At 37.0% G+C, this 15,301-nt stretch overlaps 2 protein-coding genes across 5 annotated transcripts; one reads left to right on the top strand and one right to left on the bottom strand.

Moving 5' to 3' along the window:
• Window positions 1-1,584: 1,584 nt before the first annotated feature.
• On the top strand, window positions 1,585-4,564 carry LOC131649680 (CRS2-associated factor 2, mitochondrial). Of its 4 annotated transcripts, XR_009298241.1 has the most exons (4): window positions 1,586-2,498; window positions 2,575-2,702; window positions 3,981-4,211; window positions 4,283-4,564. XR_009298241.1 is itself a non-coding variant. In XM_058919432.1 (3 exons), exons 1-3 carry the CDS (start codon window positions 1,691-1,693, stop codon window positions 3,985-3,987), a joined length of 948 nt encoding a protein of 315 aa, XP_058775415.1. In that variant the 5' UTR covers window positions 1,585-1,690; the 3' UTR covers window positions 3,988-4,564. The 4 variants fall into 4 exon arrangements, 3 of the variants coding, with proteins under 3 accessions (XP_058775415.1, XP_058775414.1, XP_058775413.1); XM_058919432.1 differs by having other exon boundaries at window positions 1,585-2,498; window positions 3,976-4,564; XM_058919431.1 differs by lacking the exons at window positions 3,981-4,211; window positions 4,283-4,564 and adding an exon at window positions 2,955-3,961 and having other exon boundaries at window positions 1,585-2,498.
• A 5,701-nt stretch (window positions 4,565-10,265) lies between these two features.
• On the bottom strand, window positions 10,266-14,977 carry LOC131648731 (actin-like). Its single transcript, XM_058918460.1, has 7 exons — window positions 14,751-14,977; window positions 13,952-13,974; window positions 13,763-13,830; window positions 13,089-13,151; window positions 12,907-12,996; window positions 11,955-12,138; window positions 10,266-10,660 (listed from the first exon to the last, which is right to left on the bottom strand). The coding sequence occupies exons 1-7, from the start codon at window positions 14,975-14,977 to the stop codon at window positions 10,656-10,658; spliced, it is 660 nt and encodes a 219-aa protein (XP_058774443.1). The 3' UTR covers window positions 10,266-10,655.
• Between the last annotated feature and the right edge of the window lie 324 nt (window positions 14,978-15,301).

The following is a 15,301-nucleotide window of genomic DNA, read 5'->3' as shown; positions in this document are numbered from 1 at the left end:
ACATGGAAAACCTCAAGTCTTCCTAAGAGTACATCCACACTTATAAGTATCCAAACCTATCTTCTCAGCTCCCTTCATTTCGTGCAAAATGAAATTCAATCCCGCCCAAGATACGTTGCTAACCAACTGTGAATATATGGGGTTATATTTGAATATGTGTTCTAACACAGTAATTCTTCAACCAAAAGTTGTTTGTATTTCATTATGTTGGTTTTGAAGCATTTGGTTCATGGCGTCCCACTCTCTACAAAAATCACCTTTACTATCACCCAACCATTTCTTCAATGTTGAATGTGCAGACTCGACTCTGTTGGTTGTTGTGTTGCCGAGGTGTCTAACATGATCGGTTCAAGCACAAACAATCTTCTCATTCACTTGATGAAGAATAGTACTCTCAAAGTATTTTAAGAAATTTGGATATTTGGAACACACACTCCTAAAATACATTACAAAGCCAACATACAAGTCTTATGTGGATGAATTTAATATACCAGTCCATGCAGCAAGTATATTTTCAACCACCACACATGGTTTGACCATTTTTACGTCTTCACCCTTGATTTATTTGGTTCCAATCGCGAGTTTGAGTCGACTTCTCACATTTTTGTTATGTTATATCAACAAAGTAATGCATAAGATGCAAGAAACACCTTTGCAACCAAATTCATCAGTGCAATGTCTCAATCTGTGACAATTATCTTTGTCATGTTTTCTTGGTCCTTTAATAAGGTCTTGCACATTTACAATTCTCGTGTAATATTGTCTTCTTTTTTGGATTCCAAAAATGTGAAACCCACTGAAAAAGTATTTTATGTAGATGTAACACCAACAATTTCCAAAAGCAGGAGCCTATACTTGTTGGTCTTATACGTTGAATCAATTATGAGGACGATGGAAAATATATTGAACAACTTAATACTTTTGGGATGAGTCCAAAATATGTCGCGTACAATGACTTTATCCTCACAAACTCTGTACCTAGAAACATAGTGGTTGTCATCCAAAAGCTTCAAAAGTTGTTGCATTTTGGATCTTGGACCCCTTATCACGATATTGTTTGGATAACACGCATTCTATACCTGCTTAATATTTGAAACACTTTTTTTCGTTTCAAATATGCAAGTAAATTTTTAGGCACCACGCTAATTTAAGATATGTCCGAAACAATTTTCTTCTCCTCTGATTTAAGATGACATACAATGGGATGACCGGTTAGGTTTGATTGTAATGCATGATTATGAAAATCAGAAATCACATTAAATTTCCATGTATCATCCTCCTTACGGTATCCACATAATTTAAACGGACACTCACATTTTCTTGATCCGGTATCATCACATTTTTAACATTCGAATAAATTTTTTTAAAGATTTTGAATTATGGAAAATGAATGAAGTACGAGAGAGATGATGATACAAAATGGTGATATATTCAATTTTCGACTTAACATTTTTGAAGATTTATCTCTAAAAATTTCAATGAATAAATAAAAAATAATTTCCATTAAAAAACGTTGGAAAAATGAGTTCGGAGGCCTGATGCAATGATTCAAATATACGGAGGGTGGCAAAAGAAATTCCCTTTTGTTTTTGTTTCGGTAGTAGTTACTAGTTAGACTTCAAAAGTTAGGCACCATTGTTGTTTGGTTAAAGTGTTAGGAGAGGTGTTGAAATCAAGAATACTAGTCTGAATGCGGAAGCATTCTCTGTTTTCCTTCCCGACCCGCTGTCGCCGGTTTTTCTGCCAATCGATTCCCCACGACCTATACGATCCGCCGTTCTCTCCCTCTAGAAAAGGAGATTGTCCCCCAAATGTACCTCTGAAATCGCATAAAAAAGGAGATGGTTCAGCGAATGCACCTCGGAAATCGGATCTTCCCTTCCACTTCAGATACTCGTATTCCGAAACCAACCTCTCCATTAAACCCATCAGCTTCCGCGAATCACCCAAATTCTCTCCCTTCGGACCAGGCCGCCTCGACCGCAAGTGGACAGGCACATCTGCCCCACTTCAGCATCAAGTCGACCTCAACAGAATTCAAGAGGAGCGTAACAAGATTCTAGGAGCCCCACTAGAGGACCAGGAGGTGTCCGAATTGGTTGAGCGCTACCGCCACAGCGACTGCTCTAGACAAATCAATTTGGGTAAAGGTGGAGTTACTCACAACAGTTTGGATGACATTCATAACCATTGGAAAAAGGCTGAAGCTGTGAGGATTAAGTGCTTGGGTGTGCCAACTCTAGATATGGACAACATCTGCTTCCATCTTGAGGACAAATCTGGTGGCAAAATCATCTACAGAAACATCAATATACTCCTCTTGTACAGAGGACGACATTATGACCCCACTAAACGGCCGTTTATACCGCTTATGCTCTGGAAGCCTTATGCTCCGATATATCCTAAGCTTGTCAACAATGTCATCCAAACTTTGACGCATCACGAGACTAAATTATTGAGAAACAAGGGACTTAACTCTCATCCTCTCATGAAACTCAGTAAGTCCATTTTTGTATATGTTGTTGTAGATTTACCTATCATCGGAATTTCTAAGTTATGATTTTTCGTGTTCAGCCAGGAATGGTGTTTATGTCAATGTGGTGGAGAGGGTCAGGGAAGCTTTTAAGACTGAGGAGGTTCTTAGACTGGACTGCACTCATGTTGGTATGTCTGACTGCAAAAAGATTGGAGTCAAACTAAGGGTATGTCTATTAATCCTCACCTCCCCTTTCTTTAAATTTAACTAGTTACATGTCTTAAACTATAGTATTTAAAGCTATTTGCCTCTCTAAATATTCATTCATCATTTTTACTCCATCAACATTCAAACAATCTCTTTCACTTTCTCTCTACTTCCATATCATATGAGTAGCATTACTAGCATCCGAGATCGACATTTCATCTTGCTCCCGGCATGTTGTGTACATTCATCCGGTGCTTTTCTTTCTCGTCAGCATGTTTCTCTCCACATCCAGCTGTGATTCAATCAATTGCACTTTCTCCGGTGAGATTCATTTTTGAAACCACCGTAGCCACATTCAGAATCCTCGGGCGAGCATAAATGTCTTTGATACAATCACCTCCGAAAGCTCTACAACTTTCCGCTACAGTTCTGAAGTTTTTATTGTTTTTCTCTAGTACATCCACCCATTGTAACAAGCTTAAAACTTTGTAAGTTTGAGCTTAAGGAAGAGTGTTAAAATCAAAGAATCAAATCCAAATATTTATTATTAGGATTGGAGTTTATTATTAAATTAGAATTAGCTAGTAATATCAATTAGTCTTTATTGTATTTATTCTATATACTATTGTAAATAGAGGTGAGTGTAGTCTGACACAGAGAATCAGAAATTCGAATTTGGCGATGGATCAATATCTACTCCGGGTGAGGATGATCCCTTGTACCTGCATTGCCTCTGCAAAAACAACATCCTGGTTTGTTGGATGATCAATTCCGTCACCAAAGAACTCATATCCAGTGTTATCTACCCCAACATTTGAAATGATTTTTACCATCTATTTCAATAATGGCGTGATATACATGCATGCTCTCAAGATACTCTTTCTGTTAGCAGTTACGACTCCAAAGTGAAATGCCTTCGGTAAGAACTTGCACAATTCCTGGTTCACACCTGTAATTCTGGCGGTGTACAACTACTAGTGTTTCATCTTCAATCTGAACATTCCTTGATTTTCCTCGCGGGGCTTATTGAGTCCTTGTGTCAATTTCGAGGACTAATACTTGTTATGGATCATTTTCATCCATTAATTCCGTTTTGCTCCTACACAGGACGACACAGATCCGCACCTATATACCGGATAGTTCATTCATCATTTTTACTCAAGGAATATTGAATCAATTTCTTTCACTTTCTCTCACTTGAATAATGTCTGTAAAGTTCAATGCTCTTAATCTTTAGAATGAAAATAAAATGTGCATGCTGTGCCTAATGTATTTAAATTTATTCCTATTAGCACAGGATTTAGTGCCATGTGTCCCTATCTTGTTCAAGGATGAACAGATAATCATCTGGAGAGGAAATTTAGATCAAGAACAGCACTCAAACCCATAATGGAGAGGGTCTAGAATTAAGAGATGTTTCCAAGATGGTGTGCTATTGACATTTTGATTCAGTCTATCATATTTCCCCCCATACATACATACACTCAGCAGGCCTTGGCAGGAATATGTTACTTGACTATAATGCAAAGTTAGTATTCATTTTTAATTGAAATTGCTGTATGGTACCATTTCATTGACGAATGAATTTGGCTTAAACAGAGTTTGTTGGCCATCATTTGTGTTCATGGAATCATATAATCAGCTGATCCGCAAGAAGGGAAATTCATCACTCAAATCAGCTTGCTACCGATCAGAAAGGCTGTATGACTTTTATTGTTCATTTGTTTCTTGAAATGACAAATGTTAGTGCTTGTTAATTGTAACTAATTTGTTAGTATGCTTGTATATCGTGGCAATACAGCCTAAAAACACGTTACAATGTTGTGTAGACTGGTTTGAGATTTTTTTTTGGATGAATTATCTATATTTTGGTTTGTATTAGATCAATGAATTAAACCATAATCTTTTTTTTGTATTAACCAATGAATGAATCAGACAATTGAAAATTTATCTTACGGGTTTTTTGGATGTGTAAAATTGTTTATTTCTCTACGCTTTGTTTGGATTCAAATTTGCTTATACCTTCACTTTGAAGGTAAGACTTTTCCATCCAGCAGGACTTGGTTTATTTATCAACATGAGTTAAGATCTATGAAGCACAAATATCTCTTCGATTAGGCGTGTTGCGGTTGTAGTGCCCTTGTCATAGAGTCTGTGCTTCATAGGGTTAAGATTTGAATGAGCAGATTCAAATGCTGAGTCTAATGAGTGCCGGAGTCTAATAATAGTATTAAAGAGTGGTTTCTCTAGTCAATTAGACCAGCTTCCATATAATCAATAGTGGGTTAAAAATTAGGTCTGTTTTCGACTTCCAATACTTGGTCTATCTCTGATTACGATACTTGGTCTAACTCTGATTTCGTACCATGTGTCCATATATACTATGAATGATATAGAAAGTCCGATTTCGTACCATGTCCATATATTACTATGAATGCTATATAGAAAGTCTAATTAGTCTCATAATTGGTTTTTTTTTTTTTAGTAGTCTCACAATTGTTTTTATTTTTATTTTTTTTATAACTAACTCGTTTCATTAAACTGAAATAATAATAGAAGACGGTACATAGTAATCAGACAAATTTGAGATGAATCTCAACCAAGTTCTACTTCCAATCCTCCTTCCTAGACCAACTAAATTATGAGCAAAAACACTGACAGTTCTCCTAATAAAAATAACATAAACATTATCAAACTTTTCCATTAAAATATTACAATCCACAACTAAGGGATCAAGGTCCGCTCGCACCGTAAGGTGATTGACACAATCCACCACTACCTTAGCATCCGACTACAACACAATCTTCTTGAGATTGAGATGGCAAGCCAAATGAAGATCCCATTCAATTGCCATAGCTTTTGCAGTACATGGTTCCACCTTAATCTGCTTCCTGTTGCAAGAAGACATGATCACATTGTGGTTGCTATCCCTAATGACAACCCCCATCGCCATTACACCTTCCTTAAAACATTCTGCATCCACCTGTTGTTTACAGTGATTTCTGGTAAACAATCGCTAGTCTTCCAAATTTTTAAATGTATTTTGGTAACTTGCAGGATCGACTAGATTGATCTTAGGACATGTGTCTAAGTGTTTCCATTTTAATGACTAAATTCATCTTCTTGATTCTACTTTAAAAAGAATACTTGAATCCATGGCTAATGTAAAAGCAATGTAAAATGTAATGTAACAACGCAATTTAAAGAAAGACTCAAAGGATTTCTATTGTAAATGTAGAAGACATGACTTGAGAAAAAGTATTTAAATGACTCGTGTTTATAAAACGAAGAACAATATTGAAATAACAATGGTGTTACACGTACATTCTCAGCGAAAACTCGTTCTCTCACACTTGATACTTGAGCAATTTTGAGTAATTTTGTACAAAATGAACACCCTGAATCCTAACACTAAGATCCCTATTTATACTAACTCGACCCTAATGGTCTTTTTCTAACGAAATGCCACGTAGCTTCCACGCGTCCTTTTGGCGAAGAGAATTACTTCGAAATTCAAATCTTCCCGTCCATTACCTTCGAAAACGTGATCCACGTGACTTTATTAAAAACATGTATATTCTTCGAAATATCCTGCGAATACCTTCGATCTCTGCTAAAACATTTCGAAGATTCGTTAACAAAAGCTCCAACTTACTATGAAGAAAAAGCCTTTTTATTCGAAGGGACTTGAAGAAACCTCTTTGCCTGATCTCTTTCTCATTTCCTCTTCGAAGCATATAATCTAACAATTTTACTTCTGGTTGTCGAAATCTCCAGCTAACACCTGCACATTGTAACAGTCAAACGAGCATTCAACAGCCTCGCCACCATGTTGAATCTTTTTCTTGACGCACAAATGTGGGTTGGCAAAGTTGAACTCCATGACATGGTCCCAAGCCTGTTGGGCAACATCTTGGGGCCTCACATGCACATTTGAAAAAACTAAATCGTTTCTCATTTTCTAGATTTTCCAAAGGGTTGTGCAGACCAACTGAGAACCAAAAGCATCCTTAAAATCAAGGCCCTTCTCCAACCATTTACACAGATCAAAATTTAGAGGAATATGAAAACCCAAAGGAGACGAAAACTAGACAACTTTGGCAAAAGAATAACCCAAGAAAATATGTTGGACCGACTCAAGATGATCATGACAGAAAAGGCAAGAGTTTTCAAGCTGCATACCTTTTATCTCAAGATTTGTCTTTGTGGGCAGGATGTTTTTACTGAATCTCCAAAGAAATTTCCTGATGCGGGCGTGAACCAGAACCTTCCAAAGCTTCTTCCACAAGGAAGAATAAAGAGGACTTGAGGGTCCCTCCTTAAAAGCCTTGCACTTGACTCTTAAGAGATGATACGCGGATCTCACAGAATACTCCTCATCCTTTTCGCAGTGCCAAACGAGTTTTCTTCTAAACCACTCCTCGAGATAGGGATACAAGCTATCTGACGTGCTTCCCACGGTTCAAACCAAGAATTCAACGGATATCTCTTCCAACTGCCAAGGTCGTGATCAATTAAATCTGACACCAGAGCCCCTTGGTCACGTCCACCTATATCACTAATGACTTTGAAACTTTCATTTTTTGGAATCCAGTTATCAGTCCACACCTTCACATTTGAACCATCGCTAATCCTCCACTCAGAGCCCTCCATAACAACATCTCTTGCACAGAGAATACTCCTCCACACATAGCTTGGAGCATACCCTTCTTTTGCCTCTTGAATAGTTCTTCTTGGGAAATATTTGCTCTTTAGGACTTCAGAGAGGAGAGAGCTTTTCCCTATTTGGATTCTCCATAAGCGTTTCCCCAATAAGCTCACATTAAGATCAGAGATTCCCCGGAATCCCATGCCCCATTCACCTTTAGCCACAACAAGTTTGTCCCAACTAGCACAACGAAGTTTTCTTTCTCCATCTCTTGAACCCCACCAAATTTTTTCCATCAAAGTCTCTAGCTCCTTACACACACCTTAAGGGATCTTGAAACAACGCATTACATACGATGGGATTTCTTGGGCCACATCCTTAATAAGAACTTCTTTACCAGCACGAGACAAAGAACTCTCTTTCCAACCCTTCAACTTCTTCCAAACTCTATTAACCACGATCGAGAAAACCTCATTTTTGGATCTTCCAAGAAGGATTGGTAAACCCACGTACTTCGAGTGAAATTGAACAATCTTTACTCCCACTTGTTACGGATCATTTCCACAACAAATTCTGACACATTTTGACTAAAGGAGGCTTCCGTCTTCTCGAGGCTAACCATATGACCAGAAGCATATTGGTAGTGAGCAAGTACTTTCATGATAGTATCAATTTCCTGATAGTTCGCCCTGGAAAAAAGTAAACACTCATCGGCGAAGAAAAGGTGAGAAATATTTGGAACTTTCCTTGCCACTTGAATTCCATGGATATTATTAGCCATGGTCTCCATCTTCAGCATTTCAGATAAGACATCTACACAAAGAACAAACAAGTAAAGGGCGAGCAGGTCGCCTTGGCGAAGGCCCATTTTTGGGAATTTTTTCTAGGTTGCCCATTAAGAATGAGCTGGTAGGATACAAATAATATACACTTCATAACCATCTTAACCGTCATCGTTGGAAACCCCATGGATGTTAAAACCCTTTCCACAAAACTCCACTCCATCCTATCGTAAGTTTTTGACATGTCGAGTTTCAAAGTCATAACTCTTTTTTTTCTTTTCAGTTTTCTACTTTTTCGTCCAATGGAAATATTCCATTGCAAGCAACACATTGTCCGTAATGAGTCTCCCTAGAATAAAAGCACTCTACTCGATGTAAACTATTCGGAAACACTTATTTAATTTGATTTGCAATTGCTTTCGTGACAATTTTCATCACTACATTACACAAATTCATAGGGCAAAAATCTTTTGGGGTTTTAGGATTCTTGCACTTTGGGATCAAGGCGATGAACAAATGGTTTATTTCCTTCGGATCCTTCTCATGGTTAAGGCTGTCTAGCACTACTTTCTTGACATCCCCACCAATTGTAGACCATAACTTTAGGAAGAACAGTGTCATAAGCTCATTAGGTCCTAAAGATTTTAACATATGCATTTGAAAAAAGGCATCCTCAATTTCCTGCTCCGTGAACAGACCCTCACCAAAACTTATTCGCCTCAGTAAGCTTCTCTTTAATAATGTCACAAGTACCTTGGATACTCACAGGCCGAGGGGAAGAGAAAATACCTTCAAAATATCAACGGACAATTTTTTTCATAGTGGTCCCACACACTCCTCCATGCATCAGAGTCATTCTTAAGCTTACCAATGGTATTTGTTTTCCTCCTCTATTTTGCTTTTCCATGGAAGAATTTGGTGTTTTGGTCTCCATCTTTAAGCCACATTGCTCTGCTCCTTTGCCTCTAAATGATTTCTTCCGCCTTAAGAAGGTTGTTTTTTTATGCTTCAAGGCCTTGTACGTTTTGATGTCTTCCTCATTACTCCCTCATCTAGAGTCCTCCTTGAGAAGTTCCTCAGTCTTCTTGATTTCCTCCCTCACATACCCGATTCTGAATTCTTTAAACTCCTCCCAAGCTCCGCCATAACCTTAATTTTGTTGATACCTCCACAAGAGCAACACCTATTTTTGCCTCACAATGTTGGCACACTTCGCATCTTTGGGCCATATATCCTCAAACATAAAAAGGAGTTGTTAAACTCATTTATCCTCTTCCACATTCTTCTCTAATTCAATCCTCAAAACCGCGTGGTCTGAACCGAATCTTGGAAGGCGAGTATCCTAAATGGGATAGAATCTGTAACTCACCAATTTCGAAGTCACAACTTTATTGAGTCTATACTGAATATTGTTTGAATATCTTCTCCCATTAGACCAGGTGAACGGATACACCTCGAAACCAAGGTCTTGAAGGTTATAAAGCTCCATCACTTGTCTACCCCAGTTAAATTGACTCTGCGATCTTACATTCCCTTCAATCTTCTCATTGTCATTGAGGATATCATTGAAATCCCCAAAGCACAACCACTTACCATTTCTTTCATGCTTAAGAGTTTGAACCAACAACCACGTTCTTCGCTTATTATGTTCTTCAGAGAAGCCATACACACCAGAGAAACACCACAGTTGGTCTTCTTCCTCATCCTCGCCAAACAAGACCTTAGACAGCGCTTTTTTTGGCTTTAGACAGCGCTTTAAAGCGCTGTCTATTCCAGCGCTGCTGTAGGTAAAGACAGCGCTTTGTTTTTAAGGGAAAGCGCTGCTAAAGGCCCCCCTAAGCCAGCGCTTTTAGTTTAAAAGCGCTGCTAAAGGCCCCACTAAGCCAGCACTTTTAATTTAAAAGCGCTGCTAAAGGCCCACCTAAGCCAGCGCTTTTAGTTTAAAAGCGCTGCTAAAGCCCCCCCTACGACAGCGCTTTTAGTAAATCAAAATTTTAAAAAAAGCTACTTTAGGCAACGCTTTTAGTGTAAAGCGCTATCTAAGCTATACAATTTTTTATATAATTTACTTAAAATAGCGCTGTTTGAATTATATATTTTATATGCACCTGTTTTTTACACAAAATAATAATAATAATAATAATAATAATAATAATAATAATAATAATAATAATAATAATATCATTGTTTGGAAATATGATACAAATGAAAATTCAAAAGTACCTCAGTAAAAAAATTAATGATGAAATGATAACATACAATCACCAGTTAACCTATTTACATTCTTTGATAATATACAATCAACTGTTAACCTATTTACATTCTTCCTAACATAGTATATTCTACCGATGCAACACCGACTAACTTAGCGCTGAATGATAATATTGTTCCGGGTGGAGACACAAATTTAACAACAGTTAGCACAATGTCAGGATGTTTGGCTATTCTCATACCGTAAGCAAGCGCTTCATTATCGTCAGGTCCTCCAAAGAATATTCGAATCTCATACCAAAGCTTATAACCACAACTTGACAACCATCGGTTAACCTGCATAATTTAGTGCACATCAGTATAGGAGTGTTCAATCTGCCACAAACAGTTCAGGTATAAGATAAAACCTCAAACCAGTCACACTACCATATTCAAAGTCATTCAAACAGTCCAGCATACATAAACCCATATAAGTTATACTTGCTAGAGAGAAAAAACATAAACTATATGTGAATGGCTTCTTGTTTTTAGTTTTTAAAATCTATTTTATAAATTAGTTTTAAAAAGTATTTTTGAAAAGAGAATTTTAAAAAAATTGTGTTTGATGATCTAGTTTTTGAAAACAGTTTTAAAAATGAAAAAGTAAAAGTGAGTTTAAATTAAAGCTGGATGCGTAAACATTTTAATTGAATTAAACATATTAAAGAATTAGCTATCCAAAAGAATAGTATATAGAACAAACAGGTTTTTCTTTTTTAAGTTTTCAAAAACTAAAAAACAGTTTTTAAAAATTAAATCAAACAGGGCCTAAATCACTGACAGAAGAATAGTATATTCTGTCTATCTAGTAAATTCTGTCTATCTGAGATATGAGTAGCATCAAAGTTCAAACATCATCATATAGATCACCACTACATTCCACCTTTAGATGCAAATTGATTTTATTATTGTAAAACAGAGCAGTACTTCAAATATGAATAGAACATACAAAATCAACATTAACACAATAGTTAAGAATAAACGTAATTATAAGGTAATCAAGCAGTAGAGAATAAATGAGTAGCTTGTGGCTTTGGGGTTGAACGGATGTGTATTTAATGATCAATGGATCATTAATATAAAGACCATAACCTAATTTTTTTAACCAAACTACATCAGCCAGTTAAGCCAGGAAAATAGGAATTGGTCCTTAGACATGGACACATGGTAGTTAAAATCCTGGTTTGAATCATGAAATTCCACAATTATGAGATTATGCTTTCCCTCAGTGGTCAAGAGTATATGTAGAATCCTTTTTTGGTGGAATAGGGTGGAATAGTGAATGAAACAACTTAAATGTTATATTTCCCTATAAAAATTATTAAAATTTAGATAGTGAATGAAACAACTTAAATGTTATATTTTCATAGGCTAAATCAAATATAACCTCATTGGCTCAACAATTTAGCAAAGAATATGACACCATACACTTAACCGAAAATTGTGATTCCATTTAGTGAAAAGTTAAATGCAGAGATAAAATACATGTCAACTATGCTTTGAATAAAAAAGTAAAAAATGTAACAGATTAGAATTGAAGCTTTGATCAAATTTACTTGATAGATCAGAACTAACAAAAATAACAATTTACCAGTCATAGAAGAAGTGCCACCACAAACCACAGTATTTTCCAGAAGTTGCCGATGATTATCATATGTCACTGTTGAAATAGTACGGACAAGCTGCTCTACAATGCCATGAGCCTCTAAACCCAATAGACTTGGCTGGAATAAAGCTTCACCAACTGTATATCTTTCTCTTCCAATTGTTATCACCTGCACTAGAATGTTAGGCAAAGGTCCGTCATCTATATGATCATACTGTTCAACATGTAGGAAACCGGTAACTTGTTATAATTGACCAAATAAAAAAAATACATGTTTCAGGTTGGATTAACCACATTCTTCCTCTGGAATGGCTATGGTCACAAACCTACTAGAGCCCATCAAATATTCACAAACTATGATATAACTATCCATCAATATTTAGTTATCTCCAGGTAAAGTAACAGATTTAGACATGAAGCAATATTCAATTTACTTTCCCAAATGATAATTTTTTTCACCACATCAAGACGTAAAAAAAAATTAAAAAAAAAAAAGAGATTTGCAACTTGTTTCATATTTCAACTCAAATAACTCTAATAGAATCTTAAATAACCTAAATCTTGTTCAGACACATTAGAATGAAAGAAAAATCCTCATGACCAGCCGAAAACATAAAGTTTGACGTTGATACAGAGTTAACAAAATGTAATCCAAAGTAACAAGCATTGACCGCCTCCTCTTTTATGTTCAGGCATGGTTTAACTCAAGAAAGGCAATAAAAAACAAAACCCTGCTCCCGCCTTAATTATTCAACCCATCGTCACTTCCCTTTTTATTTGCTTCCCACTACCATAACCACTGTTAAATTACCAATTGTAAGATCTAGATGAGCATAAACTTGAACTTAGAACCAACCAAACATAAAATCAGGAACAAGTAAATGAGCAATTGTCATATTAAGTCATAACTATTAAAAAAATGAATCAAAAGGCAGACCTGTCCATCAGGAAGGGTATGTGTCTCCACAGGACAATGATCTTTGGTCTTCAGATAAGCAAAGTCATCTTCAGCACAACATGGGTATAGCTGTTTTATTTTCTCAACATCAGACATACTGATATTCACTTGCGGATTGGATTTGCCTAGTTCTTGAGCCAGATAATTAGTTAGATCAGTACCTCCAAACTCAAATCTTCTCGAGGCAATGTGGTTAACAGCACCCTCAATAACTGGAGCAATATCTGGATACAAAATTCAAATAACATAAAGTTAGACAGAACAACCGGTAATATCAAGAGCATAGTAAAACTGAAAGAAAAAACACTCAGTCATCCATTCATGTAACAAGCATTAGGTATTAGAACTTCGTTAGAATGGCTAATTGAACTAGTGTAAAGAAAGCATATCAGAACTGTTTGTCTTCCAAGTTACAACCATGTGAAGTTAATTTTATATCATAAACAATATCTATGATATCTATGATATCTATGATATTGCCCTCCACATGGCTCTTTATGTTCTTATAACCAAATCTTACCCCTCACTTTGAAATGCTCATTTTGTAAATCTTGCTCTGTATAGACTCAGGGCAATATACTGAACTATCATTATTCTGCCGTCAAAGAAACGTCTATGCAAACAATGAGCTGCCGAACGACATGCTTTGGTTCTTGCGTACTCTCAACAAGAACAGAACCTGGTTCAAATGCAATATAGGACCAACTAACTCAGAACTAGTATCACATTCAGAAAATTGCTCTATTTCCAGACTTCGATGTTGACATAGGCTAGTGAAAGAATCAATATTTGAGTATTCAAGGAACATTAGCTAATTGAAACCAGACCAAATTACCTTAACCAAGGTCGGTCGAACAGCAGATGAACTTAGCAAAGATTCCTTCTGAAATCTCTCTTCAAAACCTGCAGCAAGAAGAAACATTAGCAGGTTAGAATGTACAGGTAAAACAACTGCATCCTCATAAAGAAAGAGGTCAAATTGATTTGAGATGGCCCTCGTCTTATCATGACAATAGAGATATACTTGCTAGAGAGAAAAAACATAAACTATATGTGAATAAATCACTGACAGAAGAATAGTATCAGAAATGTATCGCAATCGCCGCTACTTCCGTGAATCTGCAAACAACAATAACAAATCAACGTCATCGTCATAAACGCATCGGAAATGCAGAAAACGAAAAAAGAAGAAGATGAAATCAGAAAACGAAAAGAAGAGGGAGAATCGATTGAAACTTACAAATTTCTTGGAGACTTTTGGATTTCGAAGAACATCAAACTTTCTTCACAATCGCAATGATTCAAATTTGAATCGAGAGAGAGAGAGAGAGAGAGAGAGAGAGAGAGAGAGAGAGAGAGAGAGAGAGAGCAGATCGACGATGAAAGAGAGTTTGGAGCGGAGAGATGATCTTCGTCGTGTTTGGTTGCAAATCGCCGTTGCGCCGTTCGCCGGAGAAAGGATGGAGAAGAGGAAGGACGGAGAAGAGAAAGGACGGAGAAGAGTTTGGAGCGGAGGCTGCCGCTTCGTCTTGATCGCGAGTGAGGAAGGAAAAAGAGAGATTTTGAGCTTCACGAGAGAGGGAGATTGGTCCCAAATACTAACCCTAATCCCTTTACCAGCACTTTTTTAAAAAGCGCTTTCTAAGGGGGACCTTTACCAGCGCTTTTTCCTTATAACATTTTCCGTGTATTTTTTCCCAGGCTATGGCAGCGCTTTCAGAAAAAGCGCTGTCTAAGGTGCACTGCCTAAAATCATTTTTGGCGTAGTGCCACTAACATGATTTTGAGAAAAGGACTTTACTTCAACTTGCAGATTATCATACCACAAAATTGCTAGACCACCCACCCTTTCTCTTCCATACTCAACACACTCAAGAGAGAAAACATGCTCAAAATCAATTTTATACTTAATTACCTGCAGCTCCCCATCCTTCAGGTGTGTCTCCATCAGAAAGAAAAGGGTGGGATTTTCATTTCGAATATGCCTTTGCAAGGCTCGAAGTGCACGAGGACTCCTCAACCCCTTGCAGTTCCAACTTAGGATTTTCATTATTGTAGGCGGTGTCTGTTAACCAACATCACCTCTGGTTTCTTCAAGCTTTCTTCTTGCATCTCTTGGTTTGGACGCGGCTTCTTTCCCTCACATCCCAACTTCTTTGGTGATCCTTCCAAAATAGGAACCTCTATTAGTTGTATTTTACCTTTCTCTATTTCAATCTGCTTTATTCTCTCATTTGTAGTTTTTTTATCCACCTTCTATCTGATCCATTTCCTTCCATTTTGCTTCCCTTGGCTAAGAAGCACATTTGTTGCTCCTTGAGTTGGACTGATCACCACAGCCCCAAATGATTTCGCCATATTTTCTATCTCAACA

This window comes from Vicia villosa, linkage group LG2 (genome assembly GCF_029867415.1).
Source record: "Vicia villosa cultivar HV-30 ecotype Madison, WI linkage group LG2, Vvil1.0, whole genome shotgun sequence".
NCBI classification, from domain to species: domain Eukaryota; kingdom Viridiplantae; phylum Streptophyta; class Magnoliopsida; order Fabales; family Fabaceae; genus Vicia; species Vicia villosa.
This window is presented reverse-complemented; position numbering and strand designations above follow the sequence as displayed.